Source organism: Chinchilla lanigera, unplaced genomic scaffold (genome assembly GCF_000276665.1).
Source record: "Chinchilla lanigera isolate Chin_1 unplaced genomic scaffold, ChiLan1.0 scaffold00002, whole genome shotgun sequence".
Taxonomy (NCBI): Eukaryota; Metazoa; Chordata; class Mammalia; order Rodentia; family Chinchillidae; genus Chinchilla; species Chinchilla lanigera.
In genome coordinates, this window is record NW_004955403.1 from 54,028,949 (window position 1) to 54,051,870 (window position 22,922).

Genomic DNA, 22,922 nt, shown 5'->3' on the forward strand with positions numbered 1-22,922 from the left:
ATTCTAACTGAAGGACTTCTACAGTGAAGCCGTCCTTTTGGTTACAAACACGTTCCATCTGCATCTACCAGTAAGCACCTTTTGGAGATGCATTTCTTAGTCATTTATAATACAAGTGCACTTTAAAAAACAAACTCTGAAGTTGCAATCCTAATACTGAGTAAGGATGCCTGTAGTCATGGAGTAGATTCCTATGGAACATACTGAACCATATGGAAACCGACTGATAAATATATACTACCAAGTCAGTTCTTCATTAACTTTCAGAAACAAGAGTCTAACAAGCAGGCAATAATCTCTGCTTGTATGGGCCTTAAATGTTAAAAAAATGAAACGACCATCCCGATTCTAAAGGCGTGAATCCGGAGCCCTCCGCCTCGCTCCCTGCGCCCGCGGCCTCTGGTGCCACCCACACCGTGCCGGGAACACGAAAAGCTGCGCCTGCCTTTAAAAGCACCCGACGCTCCGTCTAAAATGAGGTGACAGCTGGCTCGGGGAGTTTTCTGATAAGAAAGTCTGTTCAAACGGGTGTCTCTTCTTGTGATCACCCAAGGGCAGAGGCGGCAGGAGGCGGGCGGGAGGCAAGACCTGCACGTGCGCACGGAGCCTCGGCCGCGGGCCACAGGCGTGCGGCCCCGCAGTCGCGGTGGCTGCAGCCGCTGCGCACTAGGCCACCGGTCACCGCACCGCAGGTGGCTACCGCTGCGCTGCGGAGGCGTTTCCCGCCTCTTTCGGCACACGTTCTTCACATGGACGCGGGGACTCTTTTTTTCTTGAGTAAAATTTTGTAAAATAACGTTCCCATTGAAGGATTTTTTCATTTGTATTTATTCATCCTTTTTTGTTTCTTCAAACAACTCAGTGTATACAAGAAATCCAAATTTACACTTGACAGAAAACAGTTGCTTCCTTTCAGAAAGGAACCTGATGCAGAGGTCAGGCGCATGTGGGGCGCGGGCAGCAGGCCGAGGCTCCCGGCTGGGGCGTCCTCGCCGCAGACCCGGCGCGGAGTACACACCCCTCATTCCCGGCCGCGGTGGAAGCCGTCTGCAGGAAGCTCCAGGCGCTCGCCCGAGCAGAAGCGCTCCCCCCCAACAAGAGGGCTTCTACTGCCTCAGCAAAGCCTCACTTACTTATCACGTGTGGGAAGTCACTTTCAAAGCAACTCTTGCACTCTAAGTTCTGAAATCACAAAGCAGGCCCTCTTACCGGCGTCCCCGCGCTCACGTAGCTCTGCAGCGTGTCCCTCATTTTGCCCTCGTTGAACTTGGCACTTCGCTTCACATAGATTCCTCCGTGCTGGACAGAGAAAAATTGAAAGGACGAAACATTTATCCTTAAAATAAGCAATGGCTACAGGTGTCAGAAAGGCCACTTTCCTCCCAAAGAACGAAGCATTTAACTCCATTTCAGAGTTTATGCTCTATTCAGCATGTTCAAATATTTGCACCAAAACAATACGTACCTGAAATCTATCAATGTAAAATTCAAAATAAAAATGCTTTATTTCTTAAAAATATAACCTCTAAACTAAAACTTGATCAGACAGATCCCAATTCCCAAATCTTCCACTGACTTCTTATAGAATCACCAAAAGTATCCTTAAAATGCCAACACTCACGACCTTCAGGGATTTAAACATCTGACCGGTTACAGGTATTTATGTGGCCCCACATGGACTGCATTTTTCTCACCCAAAGGCACACACTCAAGCTGGGCTTCCTCAGTAACTGTGCCTCAAAGGAGGCCAGGAAGGTTGGGTGCGCGTGGGCATGGAGGTGCGGGTGCCGGTGGGGGGGCAGCAGCCTTCTAGGAAGAGCGCTGACTCGGGGACATGCATGCTCGCCGGAACGAGGCCCTGCGGTGAGGAAAGGCCCGGCGGAGAAACCGGCCTCCCAGACACCTGATGTACGAAAGCACATTTCCTCATGCTAAGCGTATGACAGCTCACTGCTTTGTTTTGTCTTTTATGGGTCACAAAATACTTTTATCATTTGTTTCTTAAGGTGACTATTGAATTCTATGCTTTTAAGGTTCCTATTTGACATTTCAACATTTTAATTTTTGCTATTTCATTTAACTATACGGATAATCACATACTACATAAACACTCTGTTAAAAAATAACAAGCCAGGTATGGTGGTACAAGCCTATAATCCCAGCACTCGGGAGGCTGAGGCAGGAAGGCCACTGCAAATCTGGGGCCAGCTTGGGCTATATAGTGAGTTCAAGGCCAACCTGAACTCCATAGTGAGATATTATCTCAAAAAACAAAAAATATGAATAATAACAATTCAATTTAGAATATAACTACTTAAAAACCATACATGTGGCCTAGGATGTAGCTCTGTGGTAGAGCATTTACTTGGCATGCATAATAAGGCTCAATCCCAGTAATTTTAAAACAATGTGAAAAAAAATCCTCGTAAGTTAATATTAAGGACATATTGAATTTTAAAATATAAAATTGCTATAAATTGATGCATAAATAACCTTGGCACTTGGGAGGCTGAGGCAGAAGGATCACAAGTTCGAGGCCAACTTACAGAGCGAGATCCTGTCAAATAGATAAAATAAATCTAACACATTAAAAAGCAGAGAAACAGGTTACCTGAGAAAAGTAATACCCATACAGCGGAAGCCACTTCAAGCGGTCTTTCAGCACGTAGCGCACGTGCCCCACAGCGTTCTGCCGCATGGCCAGGATGTCAGCAACAATCCAGTCCACTGCAGAGAGAGCCCGATTAGACTCACGCCTGCAGTCCACCCGGCACTCCCTTCACAGAACAGAACAAAATTCTCCAGCTTTTAAGAAATATTCTGACTAGAATTTCAAAATTATTTTAAATCAATCCCAGATACTTAAAAACTTGAACTGTGGGGGTGTTTTTTTTATCATACTTCAAAAAGCTTTTGTTTCAAAAACAAAACACAGAAGTCACAAAATACCAAGTAATCAAACAGCAGTACTTACAAACAAGAAGAGATTCTTTAGTTAATATTAGAAAACAAAGTTTTTAATGAAAAAGGGGACATTATAAGCAAAGGCCTAAAGGAAACGATGACATACAACTAAATACTCTGTACAGAGACGCTAACCAACAGGTAAGGTCCCTCATCATCACCAACGAGCTTCCGGCACAGTGCTAGGTGCTAACAAGGAGGGTGCATGCTCCGTACACACCAAAAGCCACGGACTCAGGCTGCTACCGACTCCGTCAGACAGCAGCTAGACAGGTGCGGTACTGCCACCGGGGGCAGGAATCAGGACGAGGCTTGAGTGCGCTGGTAACAGCAGTGACAGAAACTTCCTACAAGCTGCTATTTAAGCTTCCAGCAGGAGGAATTCTCAACAGAGGAAGTGGGCCTTTCCACAGCAGAGACAGTAAGGGGTGCAGAAGACAGCACGCGAGAAGGCCGCGCACAGACTGGGAGGAAGGGAGTGGAAGAGGACATGGAGCGAGGTGTCCTGAGGACGGAAGAAGCGTCCATTTCACCTTCTGATGAGAATGCAAATGTCAAAGTGAACGATGAGGAAGACTCCTGTGCTGTTCACAGACGAGTTCAAGGAGTGAGACTTACAAAGAAAAGGTTCAGAATCTGTGGAAGGAGTTGGCCCTAGCATTCCAACCGGATTCAGGCCATTACAGAGTGAAAATCATGAGAAATCCTTTAGAGAACACACTCACGACATAGGCTGTCCCAAAGAGCTGGCCTCTTAAACACTGAAAATTAACCTCCTAGAAAAATATCTCACCAAGTTTTACAAACTTCTTTTTAATTAGGGGTTATCACTAGGGTTAAGTTTTTCTTGGTAACTTATGGCTTATAATTATGACATATGTATAAGTTTTGCTAAAGCTCCTCCAAGCGCAGCGATGCCTACAATGCCTCCCCCACCCTGCACGACCCCTGGCAACGGCGTCCACTGCTCAGAGACACCTGCCTCCCTGGCCTACCGCTCCGCATTTCTCTAGAGCAAGAACAGCAGTGCTGAACCTATGGCACGCACGCCACAGCAGGCTGTTTGTATCACTGGCAACTCTGCAAGTTTCGCCATCGCTGGACAGAACTTCCCACAGAAGCCCTGTCGTTAGCCCCTTCAGATGTAGAGCCAAAAAATGATTGCTGAAAAACACAACTGTTTGTAATCAGATCTGAAAAGCATCTAAGCAAGTCCACTATCACTGTACCTAATGTAACCGTAGACTACAAAGAAACTAATTCTCCGTGGTTCTGCAGAGTTCTCAGGCAAAAGTACATCCTGGTCCATATGTGGATTTGACATCTTTCCCTGCGTGAACTTTTTCTAAGTTTGGGCAATAATAAATGTATTTCTATATTGAAACAATCATGTGTGTATGATGTTCTCAGAGGCACCTTCCAAGAACTGTCAAGAGAAAGCGTAAAATTTCCAAAATATGACATGTTCATAATGAACTATTCTGACCTACGCCCCTAAACTTGAAAGTTTTGGTGGGAACATTTGAGAACTAACTTAAGCAGTCCAAAGGCACAAGCTTGGTGCCACTGATACTTGCTACTGAATTACCCTCCTCACTGTCCCTGTGTACACTCTGCTGGATTCACACAGGTGATGCGAGGTCACAACCCAGAGGGAGGTGCACTGCTCTGCAAGGGGTGCAGAGTGCGGAGCGGCTGCGCAGCGCTCAGGCAGAGCAGGGCCCTGCTCCCGGTAACGCAAGGAGCGGCTGCAGCGAGGAGAGGCAGTGGGCTTTCCTGCCTCGTCGCTATCACCTCGTAGCACCAGGTCCCATTCACACAGGCCTGACACAGACTACAGAGACACTACCACCACCGTGCACGGTGCCCAAAGCCCAGCCAGTGGGCACTGCTCGCACCTCACCAAAGAGGTTCCCACAGGTCAGTTCACGAGCCAGCAGCGGCAGAACAGCACGGGAACCAGGTCCCCAGCACCACGGCCACGCGTCTTAGGCTGCTCACCACACACGCTGTCAGACAAGAGGACTGCACCTAGACCCGGGAAGGGAAGTGCTCATCAGCCTAAAGAGCAGAAAGCGGCTGCACCTCTGCCAACTCTGGAGAGACGCCAGCAGAAGCGAGCGGTGTGGAAACAGCAGGGACGTGCCAAGCATGACACAGGCTGACCTCAAGGCCGGTCTACCGGAGCAGCAGGCCGGCAAGCTCACGCATTCCGCAGGCCGCACGGAGCGGCAGCCACAAAGCCGAAGCTGAACAGCTCTTCCTGAAACGTTCTCTGTGCCAGTGCACCGTCACACGCACTCCACCGTGATTCCCAGAATCTCCAAAAGCTTTGGCAAAAGGTAACCTGGTCACGAAGGCAGTGGGTACCTAGGGCCCTGAAACTACGGGCCATTTTCCTGGGAGCATTTTTCTGGGCAAAGGCTCTCTTTGACATAACGACTGAATCCTGCAGTGCAAAAGCACTCAGGCGCTCAGCTACGTCCCCAAGTGGTGGATTTTTGAAAGGCATCCAGAAAGCAGCCTTCCCGAGCCCCGAAGGCTGGCTGGTTCAGGACCCAGTGTCGGAGCCCGGGGAAGAGTCCCGGGTACTTGTGGTCTGGGAGGGGAGCCAGCGGCTCACTGCAGAGACCCAGAGGTACAGCAGGGAGCATGGCCCGGAACGGAGCTCACACGCTTCCCGCGCTTCCTTCAAGTCCCAGGCCTGAGACTGGAGATGTCCCAAGCCCGACATGCGACTGAACCCAGAGCCTGTGCCCCACCTTCTTCTGAGACAGGGTCTCATTAAGTCACTAAGTGACCCAGGCTGGGCTCAAACTTGTGAGCCTCCCCAAGCACTGGCACTGTGACCATGCCCAGCTTAGAGAACGGTTTAATCCGCGGTTTCCTCGCAAGCGTTTTCCCAGCGTCTTCACTCTGAAGTGATCTACGTAAAAGCCGACACAGAGGAGGCACGCAAATGCCAGGTGTTTTATTACTGACATTACTCCCACCGCCTCCAGGAATACCCGAAGGATTTACTGCCTCTGTAGGTGCTAGGACCATAGCTCTGTCAAGAGAACAATATTCCCATTAAAACCCGGAAAAGGAAAAGCTGGCAGGAAACTGAACAAGGAATTTTAAGAGTCCTTTAGTCCTTTTAGAAAAAATTCTGAATTGACATAGAACTAACCACTGTGTCATGTAGGGGAATCGAAGCTATGCTGAGCCGCTCCCTGCCCAAGGCCCACAAAGCCCTCTTCTTTGATATGTAAACGCTGGTAGAAATTTTCCCGGCAGCCATACAACAGGAGAGGCCCACACTTCCGCACAGGCCAAGGTCAGGAGCAGACACTCACACGGCCTCAAGTCAAACATAATCAGATCAATAGTTGGAGCCATGCATTAATAAAGTTGAGGGAAACACAGGGTACGGTACAATTTTTATCAGCCCAGTAAAGGCAGCTCTTCCCTTGTGAATCTGAATATGATCATTAGGACACACAATTGAGAAAAACACCTTTCACCTTCTACTGCCTATACTAACAAATGGTATAGGTAGTAAGAAAGCAACAAAATCACGAAGAGAAGCTAAAAGAAGGAAATAAAGGGCAGCCACAGGCACACGGTTTTCCATTAGGTGTGTCAGGCTGTTTTTAAGACTTTACTTGAACCAATGTCACTTAATTTCTGAACTATGTTATACTTACGGAAGATGTCACTATTGGACGCAACTAGGTGAAGGGTCATGAGATTCCGTGCGCTATTATTACCAATTACTAACGATATTTAGACACACTGTCTTTTTTTTTTTTCAAGTGCCTTAACTGAAGTCTCCTTGAGAGGAGTCTCCTGTGATTCCTCTGGCAGAAGAAGGGCAAGTGGGACCGAACCCAGACATCTGCCCAGGTAAAAGGCACTGGAGACGAGGCGGCCGAGGACAGAACACAGCTGGCCACAGCTCCACAGTCAAAAGTATACAACACATCAATGTCGTGACTCACCAGTGCTGCGGCAGAAACACAACTTATACGAGGCACGGATAGACCAAAGAGCTATTCAAAGTAAAGAGGAAAAAGTAAAAAAATAGCTTATTTGCACCCAGCATAGGGACACGTTTAGAAAAACAGCTTTCATGTTACTGACCGTCTAAAAAGTGAAATCACAAAAGTATAAGGACAGGCGTAAAATCTGCACAGAAAATTCATGTTTTAACAACTACAAAAAATCCACTTCATTTAAATATATGAAAATAATTTTTGAATGCCCATGTACCCTTTGCAAAAAGCTAAGTTTCATGCAAATGAAATACAAACCTGTGCTGCGATGATTTGCTAAATAGATTATATTTTCTTTATTTTTCGGCAGATCTCCATATAGCAATATCTAAAAGACAAAAAGAAACATTACTTTGATATTTTAAGATATACTATAATATACAAAATAAGACAATATGAAGAAATTTACAAATGCACAGTGAAGTAAATACTATATAGCTATCCAAGACAAAAATTAAATTTCTCTTAGGAGCCTCACAGGTAACAAACAGCTCGTATTTACCAAGTAGTTAAATATAAAGGAAGGTTAATGGTCATAGCGTAAAAGAAAACGATCAATATCCTCAAGAGAAAACCCCACAAACAGTTATTGATTGCTAACAATATATAAAACTTCATACATCTTCCTTCACATCGCCTACAATTCACCGACACGTAAAGACCTGTCATGAGACACAGCAGTACGAGCACACAGCACTCTGCGCCTTGACAGTTACACTGCAGAGCCGGCGCATTCCCAGGGGACTTCAGTGCAGCCCAGAAAGGGAAAGGCTCACAAACATGAGACCAAGCAGCAGCAGCAGTGCCCGAGTCCTGCTCAGCGCAGGAGCGGCGCACAGCCAGCACTCAGGCCGAGGGGCCCGAGAGCTCGCAGCCAGTACCCCGGGAAAGGCCTGGAACCGTGCTGTGTGAGACCAGGGAAACGCTCCAGGACTGGGCCTCCACACCTGCACCAAGAGCAGAGGGCATCCAGAAGGCCACTCCCTGTGCCGTGCACAGTGGACTCCCTGGAGACTTCTGCTTCTCAGGTCAGGTTGCATTTCTCAGGCCGGTGGTGCGGACAAGGATCACTGAATCAGTCAACCTTAAATATTCCATGATAAACTAATGAAAGAAACTGGAACGCACTTAAAGACCTCAGCGGAACGAAGGCTAACTGGCTGTGATCTGTTTTAATTCAGGGCATTCTGGGTTCTGTACCTTGTCATCACGGACTGTGCTCAATTATGAATTAGCTAAAGCTTTTTAGATTTGTCTTGTCCACTGGGATTATCATTTGATGACAAAACATTAATTTCTTAACAAAAGAAAGAGAACAACAGTAACCCAACATCTCTGCAGAAAAATGCACCTTAGGGATGATATAAAGCTCTGCACCCAGGGACTCAGACTAGGTTTCTGTAACCTTCCTTAGAAAAACTGCACAGTGCGATGTCCGTAATGTTTCAATATGCGCCAGGTTATTTTAAATAAAGCTCATCAGTGGTCTAAATAAAGTGGGTAAATCCAATACTTTGGTCTGTGTAAATTAAAGTTGGGCTCCAACTTACAAGCAACCCCCGTGCTCTTAGCCATGTGTCAGCTGTGCCTCAGAACTACTGGGTACAGACCGGGTGCAGCATATATGCAGCAGGTTATTTAGGGTCGACTTTCCCCCACAGGAGCCACAAGATTCTTTGGAGACATGCTTGACCTTGAACTGAAGGAAACACACGCCTGATCACAAGCCGAATGGGATGGCTGAACCGAGACTGCTTTCCATTCATTCACTCATTCATTCATTTCAGAGATTGGTAGGTGATACACTTTGATGACAAACTATTAAAAGGCAGTTTTCACACAATTATAGTACCAAGTGTAGAAAATATAGCATTTCAATATGTCTTTTATAAAGCTAAAAATATTTTATTTTAAAATTCAAAAAAGCATGGTGAGGGTAGAGAGGGAAACACAAAAATAAGCACAATCATTTAACGTCACAGTAAAACAATGCCACATGGTGGACACACTCAATATGGCCCAACCCTAACACTTACGTAGACCGGAGGATAAGAAAAACCAAGTTCCCTGTTCAAAACCCATGACCAGCTAATGGCATTGCTAGCTCATAATACTTCACATCCCTACTCTTGAGTTTAGCCCACTTACTGTACCACTATGCTGGCCTTAAAATGTCACAATTTTATACTTTAGTTTTTGGAAAGGATAAATCTAAAAGCTGTGGGAAAAAACCATTTCTTCCTACTTAAGCCAATGAATTTCTCTTAATGTCAAAGCACACAATGTTCAACAAATACATCAACACAGCAAATGTCCTACAATACATTTAAAAGCCCCCTCAAAAATAAACAAAAGTAAAAAAGCCATCTCTTCAACCCCTTTAAGACTGTAAGATACACTGATTTGCCCACCTTGAACTGGCTTCCAAACAACTGCTATTTTGAATATAATACCGCGTTTGATTAGCTCAACAACAAAGTTAAACTTGGTCAGTATTTATGGACCTTCAGCAATGTCTACAGAAAGTATAAATAGTGAACTTAATTGGTACAAGGGGTGGGGATGGAGTTCCACTGCTCGGTCACAGAGAGGAACAGAAGTGCCACGCAGAACTTAATGCACAGCCCTGGGGAGATGCTAATGTCCACCCCATGGAGACAAATGTAAGAAAGAGACCAATGTGTGTGTGCACACCCACACGTGTGCTTCCAGAACTGTCTTACCCATAGACCAAGTAGAGCGGGGAAAGAAATGTTACTTCCAACTGAAATGCAAAAGACAGCAATAAACTTCTGAGAAAACACAACTCAGGACCCCAAGGGAGAGAAGTGGTAGACAGCCTCTTCCCCACGTTTCTCCATGCACCATGGAAGCACAAACCCAGTTTGGAATCCAACAGAAGGAAGACGGAAGAACGCAGGGTGGCCCTTCATATTTAAAGTGTTAGAAGACCTGGGAGCAAATTCAGTGAAAATGGAAAACTGTAAACATTAATGTAACAGTCGGAAGTCACCACCAACTACTTCGAATGCACACTAACGAACCAAAGAAAGGAATACCTAAGTAAGATGTTTACACATCAAACACACAGGTTTTAAAATCCTTTATTTCTGAAGTTCCAAAGATGAACAAGTAAATTTGTTCTCTAAAATGGATCAGATTTCTTCCACTTGTTAGTTGAAGCAGAAAGGTTATGTGCTGAATTATGAATTCATAATAATAATGTGGTGGAGAAGAAAAAGATCCCATTCTAAGAATGAAGATTTTCAAAATACTAAATAAGCTAGCTCTGTCCTATTACCCAGTATGGGGATAATGAGATGACTATAGTTCTCAAAATTAAACAAAAAGTTCTTAAGAACTTATAAAAATTTCACACATACAAATTATTAAATGATTAAGTGATTAGTGATAGACGCCCTCACTGTATGAGCTCTAGGTCCGCTCTCCCTCACCAAGCTCCCCTCCTTGCTGCAGCCTCTCCATCTGCCAACCCAGCCCCAGAATGGAGCAGTCGACTCCCTCTGCACCAGGGACAGCGAGCTCCCACTGTGTGTGTGCATGCGTGCGCATGTGTGGAGACCAGCCTTATGCGCAGGTCACATCCCCTCGTGGCTGGTCCAGGAGCTCCAGCGGCGATGTTGCCATGGGCACTTGAGTCATTCTGTTTGTATGTTTATCTTCTAGTGGGTAAAGCTATACCTCATGCCTGGGATAAATGTTTTAACAATGTACCAGTGACTTTTCAAACGCATCAATCTGTATTTCAAACTATGTTTGTCACTGTGCATGCATGTGCATGCATGTGTGTGGTGTGTGGTGTATGTGTATGTGTACGTGTACGTGTGTGTGTGTGTGTGTGTGTGTGTGTGTGTGTGTGTGTGTGTGTCTGTACTGGAGACTGAACCCAGGGCTTCCCACATACTGGGCAAGTTCTCTACCACTGACCTACTTTCTCAGCCCTTTTTAATTTTAGCCTAGACTGGCCTCAAGTTTCAATCCTCCTGCCTCAGCCTCCAGAGTAGCTGGGAGTATAGGCATGTTCCACCATACCCAGCACGTTAGCACATCATCATTTTTATAAATGCATTTTACAGGTAATTTGTTCCTTTGAAACATGTATATGAAAACAAGGCTTTTTTGTTATTATAATTCATAACTTTTTTCACAATTGTTGAACTTAGGTGCATCCATTTTTTAAAAGATAAGTCTCTTTAAAGAGTAGTATTTTTTCACATAATTAACTCAGAGGCAGACAATAACTGCTTTTTGAATACTTACCTTCATGCCAACTGGCACATTGGTTATTATCCTGCTTCAGTCAACCATGTTTATCTTCACAGACTGGCTTTCCTGAGAAGGCTTGGAGTAAGTGTAAATTACTTCCACCTCTCTTGGATCACCCCTTTCCACTGTTTTTTATTGGCTCCATAGCATGTGAACCACTCAGGGATTCTCCCTGTTATACCCCGAGGGACACAAATATACAAAAACTACTTGCTTTCCCCAAAACTACATCTCCACTTAATAGGTACATTTACCTTCCATGTGGGAAACTTGAAACACTGCCCCTAGATATGTCCCCTAATATGAAAGAGTGCAATATGCACTCCAAACTATGCCCATTATCCTGCATAGAAATCGTTACTAAAGGCAACCCAGAAACAAACAAGCTCTGCTCCCACCCCTCCGTAAGAAAATGAACACCCACAAAATGTGTATGCCTTTTTCTGTAATCAGACTTCCACGGTCTCACTCACAAGCCTCCGTCACTCCACCTAGAAGGGAGGAAAAGGCCCTCCTCCCCTACACTGCAACACAGGCGTCACTAAGTGCACAGGGCAGACTTGGATTTGGAAACCAGTCATCGCCTTACAATGAGAACTGGATCATGAGTAACCTTTCCACACCCCATCTCATTACCTATGAGTGTAGAAACGGTAGCCACTTTCACAGGACTGGGCAAAATCAGGAAGACTCTATCAAGTACAGTGGTACCTCAGTTCATGAAAGCTTTTGTTTGCAAACAATTGGATTTGCAAACACAAGTGTTTGGCAAAACTGTTTGCAAACTCTGCACAGGGTAACAAACATAATCGCGGCCATCTTTCCCATACAAACACAAACATGGTCACCTTTTCCAATACCATAGAGCAAATTAAATTCATGAACTGAACTGGGGATATAGCCTAGCAACACAGTGCCCGCCTGGCAAGCGCAAGGTCGTGAGTTTGACTCTTGGTACCAAAAAAGTAAATAAATAAATAAGATAAATTCATGAACTGAGGTGCCACTGTACTTCACACAATTCCTAAAACATAGTAAGCATCAAAAAAGTTAAAATTTTTGCTTTTACCAATAAAGTACATTTTTTTACTCAACTGTTAAGTGATTAGTGGGTAAGAGAAAAAGCTACCTAGTCTCTCTCTCGCCCAGAACAGTCTTTGATTACACAGAAATGCAGCTCTAATGAATCCTGAGTTTCAGTACAACTGAGTATACAATTTACACCCTAAGTTTACAATCATTTGAAATGAATTTTTAAATGCATTTTTATGCCAATAAAATACAGTTACATACATGTACGGACAGTTTGGTCAACCACGGCTGCCATCCAAGTACATGACTATGAGAATCCATAGATTATAAAGGAGCTGAAGAATTCCTAACACCGACTGACGACAGCCACCAGGGATTTCAGCCTGGCCCCAGACTTCAGTGCTCGTGGAGATGCTGGTGCAAGCCCATGCACTGCCAGTCATGCAGATGCACACACGTACAACATTACATAGTACATAACATTTCACAGTAAGCGTTACTGGCTTGCATATTTTCTATACTATAGATTTTGTTGGTCTAAAAGAATACTTCCACTTTAATAAAACAGTGCATGGCATGCTGGCAAGCCCCTTCTATACCCTGCCTTGACCACATCAGGAGCCCCTGCACCATCCAGGGTGGTGTAAGTGTCCTCTGTCGGCCCAGTGGCATCACCTCATCTGCTTCTCAGAACATGTCCATCTCTGCTGTCCAGCAGTGCGTGACTGTATACTGCCAGTTAATGAGGAAGAGATTTCCATTGGATAGCATATAAACATGGTAGTTTTGCTTTTTGGTCCAGTCTGAAACATTTCACTGACAGTATTATTTTACCTTTCTTAAGCAGGGTCAAATTAGTATATCTGTTCAACAATTTGATTTCAAAGCAATTATCACATGTAATGTAAATAAAGCCTTAGAAATCACAAAACTCTAACACACTTGCCATACGTGTCTTTTGGCATTGTTCTTTTTTTTTTTTTTAATTTAAAGAGTAAAAGAAGGATAACATAATAATAGGGGGGCTTACCAAATTACAGACAAAGTGGTAGGATGGTTGTTGTTTTACATATTGTTTACATATTTACAATGGTTGTTGTTTTACATATTGTTATCTACAAGATAGTTTCTCAGGAAAACAGACAAATAATAGTGAGCTACAGACAAAAGTGGTAGGTTATTGTCAATGGTTGTTGTAGCATACTTTGGTATCTTCAAAGTGGTTTCTAGGGCTGGGGATTTAGCTCAGCGGCAAAGCACTTGCTTTGCAAGTGCAAGGCCGTGAGTTCGGTTCCCGGTACCAGAAGAAAACAAAAAAAAACAAAAACAAAAACAAACAAACAAAAAAAATTTAGGTTTCAAAGTGGTTTCTAAAGAAAATCAATAGAGCTACATGAGTGACCAACTGAATATTCACTGACTATTCTCAATGGTTGTTGTAGGAAACACACAGTAATAAACATACATCCATTTACAAAATAGCATAGAAACATACAAACATTACTGAGTTATGGACAGATTAGTAGGAAAATATCAATGGCTGCTGTAATTATGGTGGTATCTTCAAAGTAGTTTCTCAGGAAGACAGAGATACGCAAGAAAGATCTAACAAGTAGTTACAGCCTAAGGGTTGTGAAAAATAGCGTATTACCTCCTCACCAGTGATTTCTTTCACTGAGGTAGGAAGACCAGGATTGAAAAGAAGGACCAAGAGACTTGCAACTGTGTCTAGCAACAGGCTGTTTTCTTATTCCTCTGTAGTCATGATTACCCTGGGCTTCTCCATGGAGATGACAGTCTGGCCAAAGGGAGAAGGGAGAGTATGCCCTGAGCCCCCTCATTCCTGTTGGACTAACTGGTAGGATGGGTCTGAGCTCTGGGGCCTCCACTTCAGAAGGCAGACTGATCTCCAGTGGTCACCTTTGCATTCAGGGGATGGCCTAGGGGGCTTCTTAGGGCAGTTCCTCTTGAGGTGGCCTGGCTTTTAACAGCATTAGCAGATGAATGTAGTCATCGAATACTTCTTAGGGCCCTGAGAATCAGACTTAGGGTCTGTTTCTCTTGGTGCTGCAGCAAAAGCAGTTGCTTTTTCTTGGTCTCTTTGTTTTCTCTCCTTTGCCTCCTGCTCATCATGGCTATAGAGTACTGAGGAGGCAAGTCTTACTAACATCTCAAGTGAGCCATCTGTGGCGAAAGCCATTTTTGGTAGCTTTTTCTCTCCAGCCTCCCAGCACATTGGGACCCCGCAACCACTTAGTGTCCTCTCCCCAACCGTGAGCACAGGCAGCAGGAATCTTGCTGCAGACCTCTCTGGAGCTCCATGTACTCTTCCACTGCAGCCAGTACTGTCAGGGGAAGAATGGCTTCCAGGGGGTCTCCCCAGGTATTACACAAGGTCCTCCTGGTTTCTAGCTTCCAAATGGCTCTCGTAACCCCAGTCAACTAGACCTCTGAGTCTTCGGGCGTAGTCTGTATTCTCAAGTTCTCTGAGTCCTTGTTCAGCAGCTGCTCCTCAGCTGACTCTGGACCTTTCTGGTTCTCAACAGCAGGGGCAAGAGCAACCTGTTGTGTGGCATGTACTCCCAGGGGTTTCTCCATGTCGGGATGATTCATGCATGTCCCCGGGCAGGCCTCCGCAGCCCGTGTGTGGCGAGCCAATTGTGTCATTGCTTCTCTGGGCCATGATAGTTCTTGACCGCACAGCGGTGGCCGGCCCAAAGGCTGGACCTCCCCACCATGCAGCTTCCCAAGCACAAGTGGCCCGCCTCCTGGGCACCCGTGCAGCTTCCCTAGCGCAGGTAGCCCGCCTCCCGGGCACCTGCACAGCTGGGATCTGGCCCAAAGACCGGAGCTCCCCACCATGCGGCTTCCCAAGTGCAGGCGGCCCACCTCCCCTTGGCACTGTTCTTATCTTAGAAAGTTTTTGTCAGCATCTATGACGTACCTATGACTAAGCCAAGCAATTCACATATTGTCTCAGTCTTTGAAATAGCATGACAAAAATATTCCATTTAAAGATGAGAACACTGAGGCTAAGGAGCTAAGGCTGACACCCAGTGTGATAGAGACATAGAAATTACACAGACTTCTCATCACAAAACCCTAAATCTTTCATCTATGATAAAACTATTCTCTGAAAAAACTCAAAATAAAAAATATCCAATGAGACACTTCCCATGTATTAGAAGCATATGCAATTTTTAAACTTTTAATATTACAGGGTATAAGAAATCCATGAACATAAAAAGATAACACAGAGAGTCTCTAAAGAAATACACATTAAGAACAGAAGCAAAGTCCTGGGCATGGTGTTACATGCCACTAATGCCAACCACTCCCAAGGCTGAGGCAGGAAGATTGCAGGTTCAAGGCCAGCCTGGGCAATTTAGCAAGGCCTTGCTTTAAAATTTTCAAAAGGGTTAAGGATATAGTTTAGTGGCACAGTGCTTGCTTAGCATGCACAAAGCCCTGGAATCAACAGCCTATACCACCAAAAAGAAAAAAAAAGGAACAAAGCAAGATGTAGTGCACTGGAGCTGGTGTTCACACAGGACACCGTCTGCATGGACGCACCCGCTACAGCTCCAGCAGTTAACAACCCAGGGGTTCAGCTGTGCCACCCTTTGCTTCTAACATTCTTCATCCTTCCCTCATTTTAGTTTCCTCTAATTTTAACAGCATCTTTCTGAGTGATGCCCAGTGCTACCTGAGAGCAGAGATGAGACCACTTTATCCATCCTAAACGTGGTCCCTGTCTGTGGTCATCACTGCCTTTGCGCCTGAACAGACACCGACCTAACTCTCCTTCCTCAGGCTTGGTGCCACTCTACGTGCCCCTGCCATTCTCATGCAAGGGGGACAGCTGCGTCCTCCAGCCCTCTGAACACCCCCGCGACACTTTCTCTAGGGTTTTCACTGCTAGTTTCTACAGTGAAACAGAAGAAACAAAATAAACCTTGGAGAGCTGCCCAGGTTCAAAACCTGCAGGCTTTACTGACAAGTAAGAAAGGTTGCTTTGTCTCCTGGAGCCCTAGATGCCTCCTTTTCCAGTCTCTGACTACAAACCCTGCCTTACTGCTGAGGGCAGAGTCCGCGTCTTTCTCTCCTTATCTCTCAAGTATGGAGTGAACAGACTCACTAAACCTGTATGCCCTGTTAGTCCAAAACTTACCCACTGGGAAAGCTGTTTGCAAATCCTAACCCCTTTTCTGAAAAGTGAGCAGGGCTCTGAGGAGTGCTCTGCTTTTTGCTAAAAGGGAAAAGTCAAGTCACTCTCCCCTTTAATGCCCGCTTGATGGGCTACAATCTTGTAGAAGGGGGCAACATGTACATTAAGATTTAATTTAATGACAAAGTCCTGTCTGTTCATGCTCCAAACAGGTGGCCTGACATTAAGATGGGAGAGATCACACAGCTGAGGAGAATACCGGGACACCTGGGAGAAGGGAGAGCCACACAAGAGCAGGAGCAGCTAGGCTGGGGAGGACCCAGCAGGGAAGGGACTCAGACCACCTCAGGTGCGTGTGGTGGCGCACGCCTGTAAGCCAATGCTCCGGGAGGCTGAGGCAGGACTGCAAGCTCAAGCCCAGCCTGGACAAGTTTGCAATTCAAAGTTTGGGTCAAGATTTTAAAGATTAAAAGGAGCTGGTGATGCAGTTCAGTTCAAAGGTCCAGAAGTTTTCACATTCCCTCTGTTATCAACTGAGAACTTCTTTTCCCTGAACACACCATGTTACTAAGGTACCTGAGTTTTAAATAAAGATACAAAGTAATCTGTAACAAGGATACCCCGTTTCTAATATCTCAGGTTGCACAGCCATCAACACAGTGCTGCAACAACTTCAGATCATCCTACACCGTAACTGCCAGTGGTTTTCTTAGCACAGTAACTTGAGAGCAATCTGACCACGCCCGCTGGGCAAGCACCTTCTAAACATGCATCCCAAACTGCAATATGATCAAGAATTACAGTGAATGCTCAAGTTTTTTAAAAAATACATTAGAGTAAAAGGTATATTGCCATGAATCCCCCTAAAAAGCCCCCCCTCACTCCGACACACTCCGTTCTTGCCGCTTCCCGAGGTTCTGGAAGTCTTTAGCTGCACCGGCGTGACTGCCTTAATGTCCTGAATCAATTCAAAACATTCACTTTTCATGGTCATTTTGACTTTGGGGGAGAACGCAAATTTGCACAGTGCCAATCTGGTGAATAAGGGAGGTGAGGATGCTGTAACGCTTTCATTTATTAGAAAGTGATAAAAACACTTGATCCAAAGGGTGGTCAAGAAATACTAGGCCTGGGCTGGGGATTTAGCTCAGCGGCACAGCACCTGCCTGGGAAGCACAAGGTCATGAGTTCGATTCCTGGTACTGGGAAAAAACCAAAAAGAAAAAAAAATACTAGGTCTGTTTAAATTTAAAAAAGAACTTTACAATAAAAGGCACATAATTAATCTCCTTAAAAATACTCCCCCTTTCTTTGAATGCACTTACATTCTTGGTACTATGTTTTCTCACTATAATAAGTTTTTAGAATTTTGAACTTTAACTATGTTTTGATTACCCCTTCTGGACTGCTGTGAGCTAAATCCTTGCTTAACATCTACAGATGAGCTACCTGAGCCTCGGTTTCTTCACCTGTACATGAGGCTGAAACGGGCTACATCACAGAACAACTTAGCACCTGACACAGTCTACACATTCAGCAACACAGCAGCCCTCGCTACAGCCGAGTCTGCTCCACCCATCCCTGCCTTTTGCATCAGTATCCCACCGCCAAGCCCCCTCCGCTACTTGTAAACTGGACCCGGAGCTCTGCTCCATCTCGCTGTGCCTGCTCATCCCATGCCTGGCCACCACCTCTCACCTGGTGCTCCACAGCATCTGCCAAAGCGACCCTTTGCAGAGCTACACACACACATCACTCGCTTTCCCAATCCTCCCCCACCCGCGAGGATGGCCCGCATACGGCGGAGAAAATTTTCATTCTTTTCTTGTTGTTTATCTTCCTCACTAAAACGTAAGTTCCGTAAGAGCAAGTGTCCTGGCTACTGCTCTCCTTGTACCTCAGTAACCAACACAGCACCTGGGACAAGGTCCACACGAAAATACTGGATGGATGGATGGACAGATGGAGGGCTGGATGGACGGATGGATGGATGGACAGATGGACAGACGGATGGATGGGTGACTGGATGATTGACTGCCAGGTTCTAGAGGTCCCTCACTGAAAAATGGTTACTTAGTACTGGACTGCCTAGATACTAATATCAACCTGTGTTTAAGAAACCATAATAATATGAGAAAATACTGAAGGAAAAATTCATTTCTAATTCCCTTTAGGAAGCACCAATTCAGTTGGTTCGGCTTCTCAAAATTAGACAAATTTACAAAAGAAGGAAGGCAGATTGTGTCCACACAGTCATGCCGCTGGCCCTATAATGGCAGACTTATCCCTGCAGGCAGCTAGGGATATGCAGTGTTACTGTAAAACCCACCCAAGAATTTAATTTAATGAAGTAGTCTTCCCACAGCTCTCAGATTTTCATATGAGTCTGAAAAGTTAACCAGTTCCCTAGCCAACTTCAACTATGTCAAACTGTAGTTGGGTTTGATCGGGAAATGTCCGATTCTTCTATCAGAGTTTTATCGTTCTGCTTACACAAGCAAAGGCAAAGGCATACTAAATCTGCCCGATCCTACTGCTCCCAGCCAAATGCACGGAGTCTATTAAGGTCTTCACATAGATGGCAAACAAGCAGGCAAGATAAATGTGGGGATTCAGACACTCCGCTCTGCTGAAGACCTCTGACACTGGAGGAAACTGCCCATCCAGGCAGGACGTGGAGAAAAACCCAACACGTGATAATGGGTTGGACTAGACTACCTGCAGCGCCTCCTGGGTTCTCAATAAACATGCTGAATGCCAAGAGCTTGGCTGCATGGGCAGCAAGATGCAGAACGCAAGCTTCACTCACCAAGCGTTTAGGACTATTTGACTAGACAGCACTACAGAAAGGAAGAACCAGTCTTAAGTGGTTTCTGGAGAGGAAGCCTGCGTATCTGAGACACTTGAGACAATGCTTCAGCCACAGCACGTGCCACTGGACAAATCTAGTATTCTCGCGCCACGCACTGCACAAACATCAGAGTCAAAGACTGAAACTTCTTAGCCTGCTTCCTGTGTTTTTCAAACTATTTTACCCTTAAAAGAGGTCAGCTGAAAAGCTAAGTTTTCTAATATGAACTAAGTTTACATTTTTTTGCTATGATACGTTAGTATTTGGGACAGTGGATTAACATTCAGGGACATTAATTAAAAATATTCTTAAAGTAAATTCCAAGTGCTGCCAACTGATTTAAGTAGGAATTAAACAGTGGCTGAAATGTTCACTAGGCGTTGATGGAGGGGCATGTGTCTGCGAACATCAGCGGTCAGCTGTTGGTGGACTTTACAGGAATGAGAAAAGAGAAATTTTTTTAAAGAAACAAAGAATTCTGACATCCGAAATTAAAACTGCATAAACTTTTGGCAGCTTCACACAGGTTAAAAGCTTTTCATTACCAGGACCGTTAGTTACTGTCTGGGCAGCTGTCTCAGAATTAGGATACATCCAGAACACTATGACAGGAAGCTAGGACGAATCTTGGGTCAACTCCACTAAAGATGGCGGCAGTTAGGCTGCTCCGCCCCTCTGCCGTCCTGGCTCAGGCCCTGCCAGCACGCCCGGTTCCGGCTCACATCCCCAGATAAGGACACAAGGGGCCTCTGACTCTGGAGAACTCCACATTCAAGCTTCCCATTGCGTAGGTTTCTAAGTGATGAGCAGAGCAAACGCAAGGGACTTCACCCTATTACACATAACACAGCCTCCACACAGAACTTATCGGGGTTCCAGAGTTTTTATTGCTTGTTTTCTGCTATCAGAAGATGGTAACTTCAGAATAAACTGAGAATTAAAAGAATAGCAAGGCACGATTAAGATGCATGTTATCATAAAGAACAAAGACTATGAAAGTAAGACAACTAATCAAATGCTCCTTAAGGAGTATGTGAAGGTAGATTTATAAATGAAAAATCAAAATATGATGGAAAAGTATTTTTAAAATAGCCTTAGTATAGGAAACCAAGCTCTTTTTATTGTAGTAGGGTAGTAAAAGCTGAGACTAAAATATCTTTATATGTAATGACCTGAAGAAATAGGGCAAAGTCAAACCAAGGAAGTAGACAGGCAATGCTGAACAGACAGGGCTACGGGATCCGCCACTGCAGCGGGTGAACAGGGAACACCTTGTCTGCATCCTAAGCCTCCAGACATGTGAGTGTCCACCCCAGAACCTCCTCCCGGACAGAACTGAAAGCAGCCACCTCTGGGTTTCCAACTTCTGGCCTCCAGACCTAGGAGGACACGTGTGCTGATGCAACTAGATTGAGGTGGTCCCCGTGGCAGCACAAGAAATAGTAGTTACTTGAATCAGTGTACCTTTCACCATACTAGAGACTCAGGCTGACTTTCAGTGGGCCGCGCGAAACTTGCAAAAGAGCAATAGAGGAGGCAGGTGTAGCGGCACAGGCCTACAATCCAGGCACTCTGAAAGGCTGAGGCAGGAGGATTGCAAATTCCAGCCCACTAAGCCCGGGCAACTGAATGATTCAGCAAGACTCTGTCTTGAAATAAAAAAATTTTAAGAGCACTGGGAAGGTAGGTCAGCAGAAGGCCTGGGTTCAATCCCCAGGAGAGGGTGAAGTGGGCTATAAATGGTATAGGTGGTACCCAGTGGGGTTTCAGAACTCATGAGACCCTCAAAGAACTTACGTCCTCTAAATTCCTGAAACTTTCTTCAGAGACCAAGCAACAAGATCTACAGAGGCCGAGCGTGGTGGCGCACGCCTGTAATCCCAGCACGCAGGAGCCTGAGGCAGGAGGATCCTTGCGAGATTGAGACCAGCCTGGACTACAAAGCGATCTCAAGGCCAGCCTGAACTGCATATTGAGACCCTGTCTCAAAAAGACAAAAAAAAACCCACCAAGATCTACAGAGAACAAAGACAGAGAATCACCATTAGCCTTACAACTAAAAGCTGATGAACACCTCAGGCAAGAAAGGAAGGAAGCAAGCCAGCCCGCCTCTTAGCAAAGTAAGGAAAATGTATTAAATTTTCTTCAAAACGCCTCAATGGCAAAGTTAATGATGAAAAATGATAGATAAAAGAGTAAGGCGACAGAAGGTCCCTATAATCTTTTTCTCTGAGTTTTGTACTTGAAGATAGCTATTTATTCCTCTGTTGATTTAAACTTAAAGGAAACCATGAAAGTAACCTTGTCCACACTGGAAACTCAATTGTAGAAAAAAAGATTGCAACACATTCAAAATACCCTGCTTGCCAGAGTATAGTGGTGCACACTGTAATTCCAGCGTTTGAGAGGCTGAGGCAAGAGGATCACAGTGAGTTCAAGGCCAGCCCAGGCTACACTGTAAGTTCAAGGCGGGCCTGAACTACATTGTGAGAACCTGTCTCAAAGAAATATAAATGAATAAAAACACTCTGCCTGCTGTTGCTAAACAGTAAATAACTCCTTTCAAAAAAAGGAAGAACAAGAAATTCTTCAATCTACATTTTCATCAAACGTTCACTGAGGATCAGTGGGCAATCAATTCCGAGATCCCTAACAAATTTTGTATCACGGGGCAGTGGTCAAATAAAATTTGATTTATACTTAGGCATCATCAGATATGCTTTCATAAGTGCATGCAAGATTATCACTGGGTATTGGACCCTCTTGTTGGAAAAATAGGCAAAAAAAAAAAAAAAAGTACCATTTGCTGGAAAACCAAGAATTAGACATCCACAGTTATGAGATAAGGTGTGTAATTTCAGGAACACGATGAAACTTTCAATTTTTTTTTTAAAAACTGCTAAACACGAAGTGGCCCGATGGCCTATTCCACATTACACTGCGTGGAACATATTCCTTTTTGAAGAAAAACAAAATAATCCGCCACAGGCAGAATAATTTTTCTAAGAAGTGACTGATGTTGGTTTCTGAGCCGTTGTAGGATGTGAATGAAACCCTGAACCGGGAGAGAACCTACACTTCAGCCTGGCGAGTGAAGCAAGCGCACAGCAGAAAACCACCATCGGAGTTGGTGGAAATCTCGAACGAGGCCCACGCTAAAAGTCAGCTACCAGGAACGCACGCTCTGCAACAGCAATTTTTCTTTCCTTCCTAGAGAACTTAAAAGACACACATTTCAGGGGAGGCCTGGCCTCCGAATTTGCTTCGCCACAACCCCCAACCCGAGCAAGCTCCATCAGGGGTCAAGGAACCCGCGACCTCGGCGGTAGGACCAGGTAGGTGACCACAGGTGACAACTGCTATTCTAAGCGGAAAAAGAAAAACAAAACCAAACACAGCTTCTGCCCGCGCCAGGGCGGGGAGAGGGAAGGGCCGAAGGGGCTTCAGGAGCCGCCACGGAGCAAACTCTGCTTCCCGATGCACAATTCGGGGCAAAACTCCCAATCGGGTTTCCGGGAGACTCCAAGCTCCTAAGCGGCGCGGGCCGCCCCTCTGCCCTCCGCGCTTCCGGGCAGCGGGCGGC

At 45.2% G+C, this 22,922-nt stretch overlaps 1 protein-coding gene across 1 annotated transcript in view; it reads right to left on the bottom strand.

Annotated features, from left to right (window-relative positions):
• The window catches only part of Agpat5 (1-acylglycerol-3-phosphate O-acyltransferase 5), a gene marked incomplete in the record, with an annotated part of 47,363 nt that overhangs the window by 23,948 nt on the left and 493 nt on the right, over positions 1-22,922 (bottom strand). The window contains 3 exon segments of the mRNA XM_013514614.1: positions 1,210-1,299; positions 2,612-2,727; positions 7,260-7,329. Coding sequence (XP_013370068.1) covers positions 1,210-1,299; positions 2,612-2,727; positions 7,260-7,329 — 276 coding nt within the window.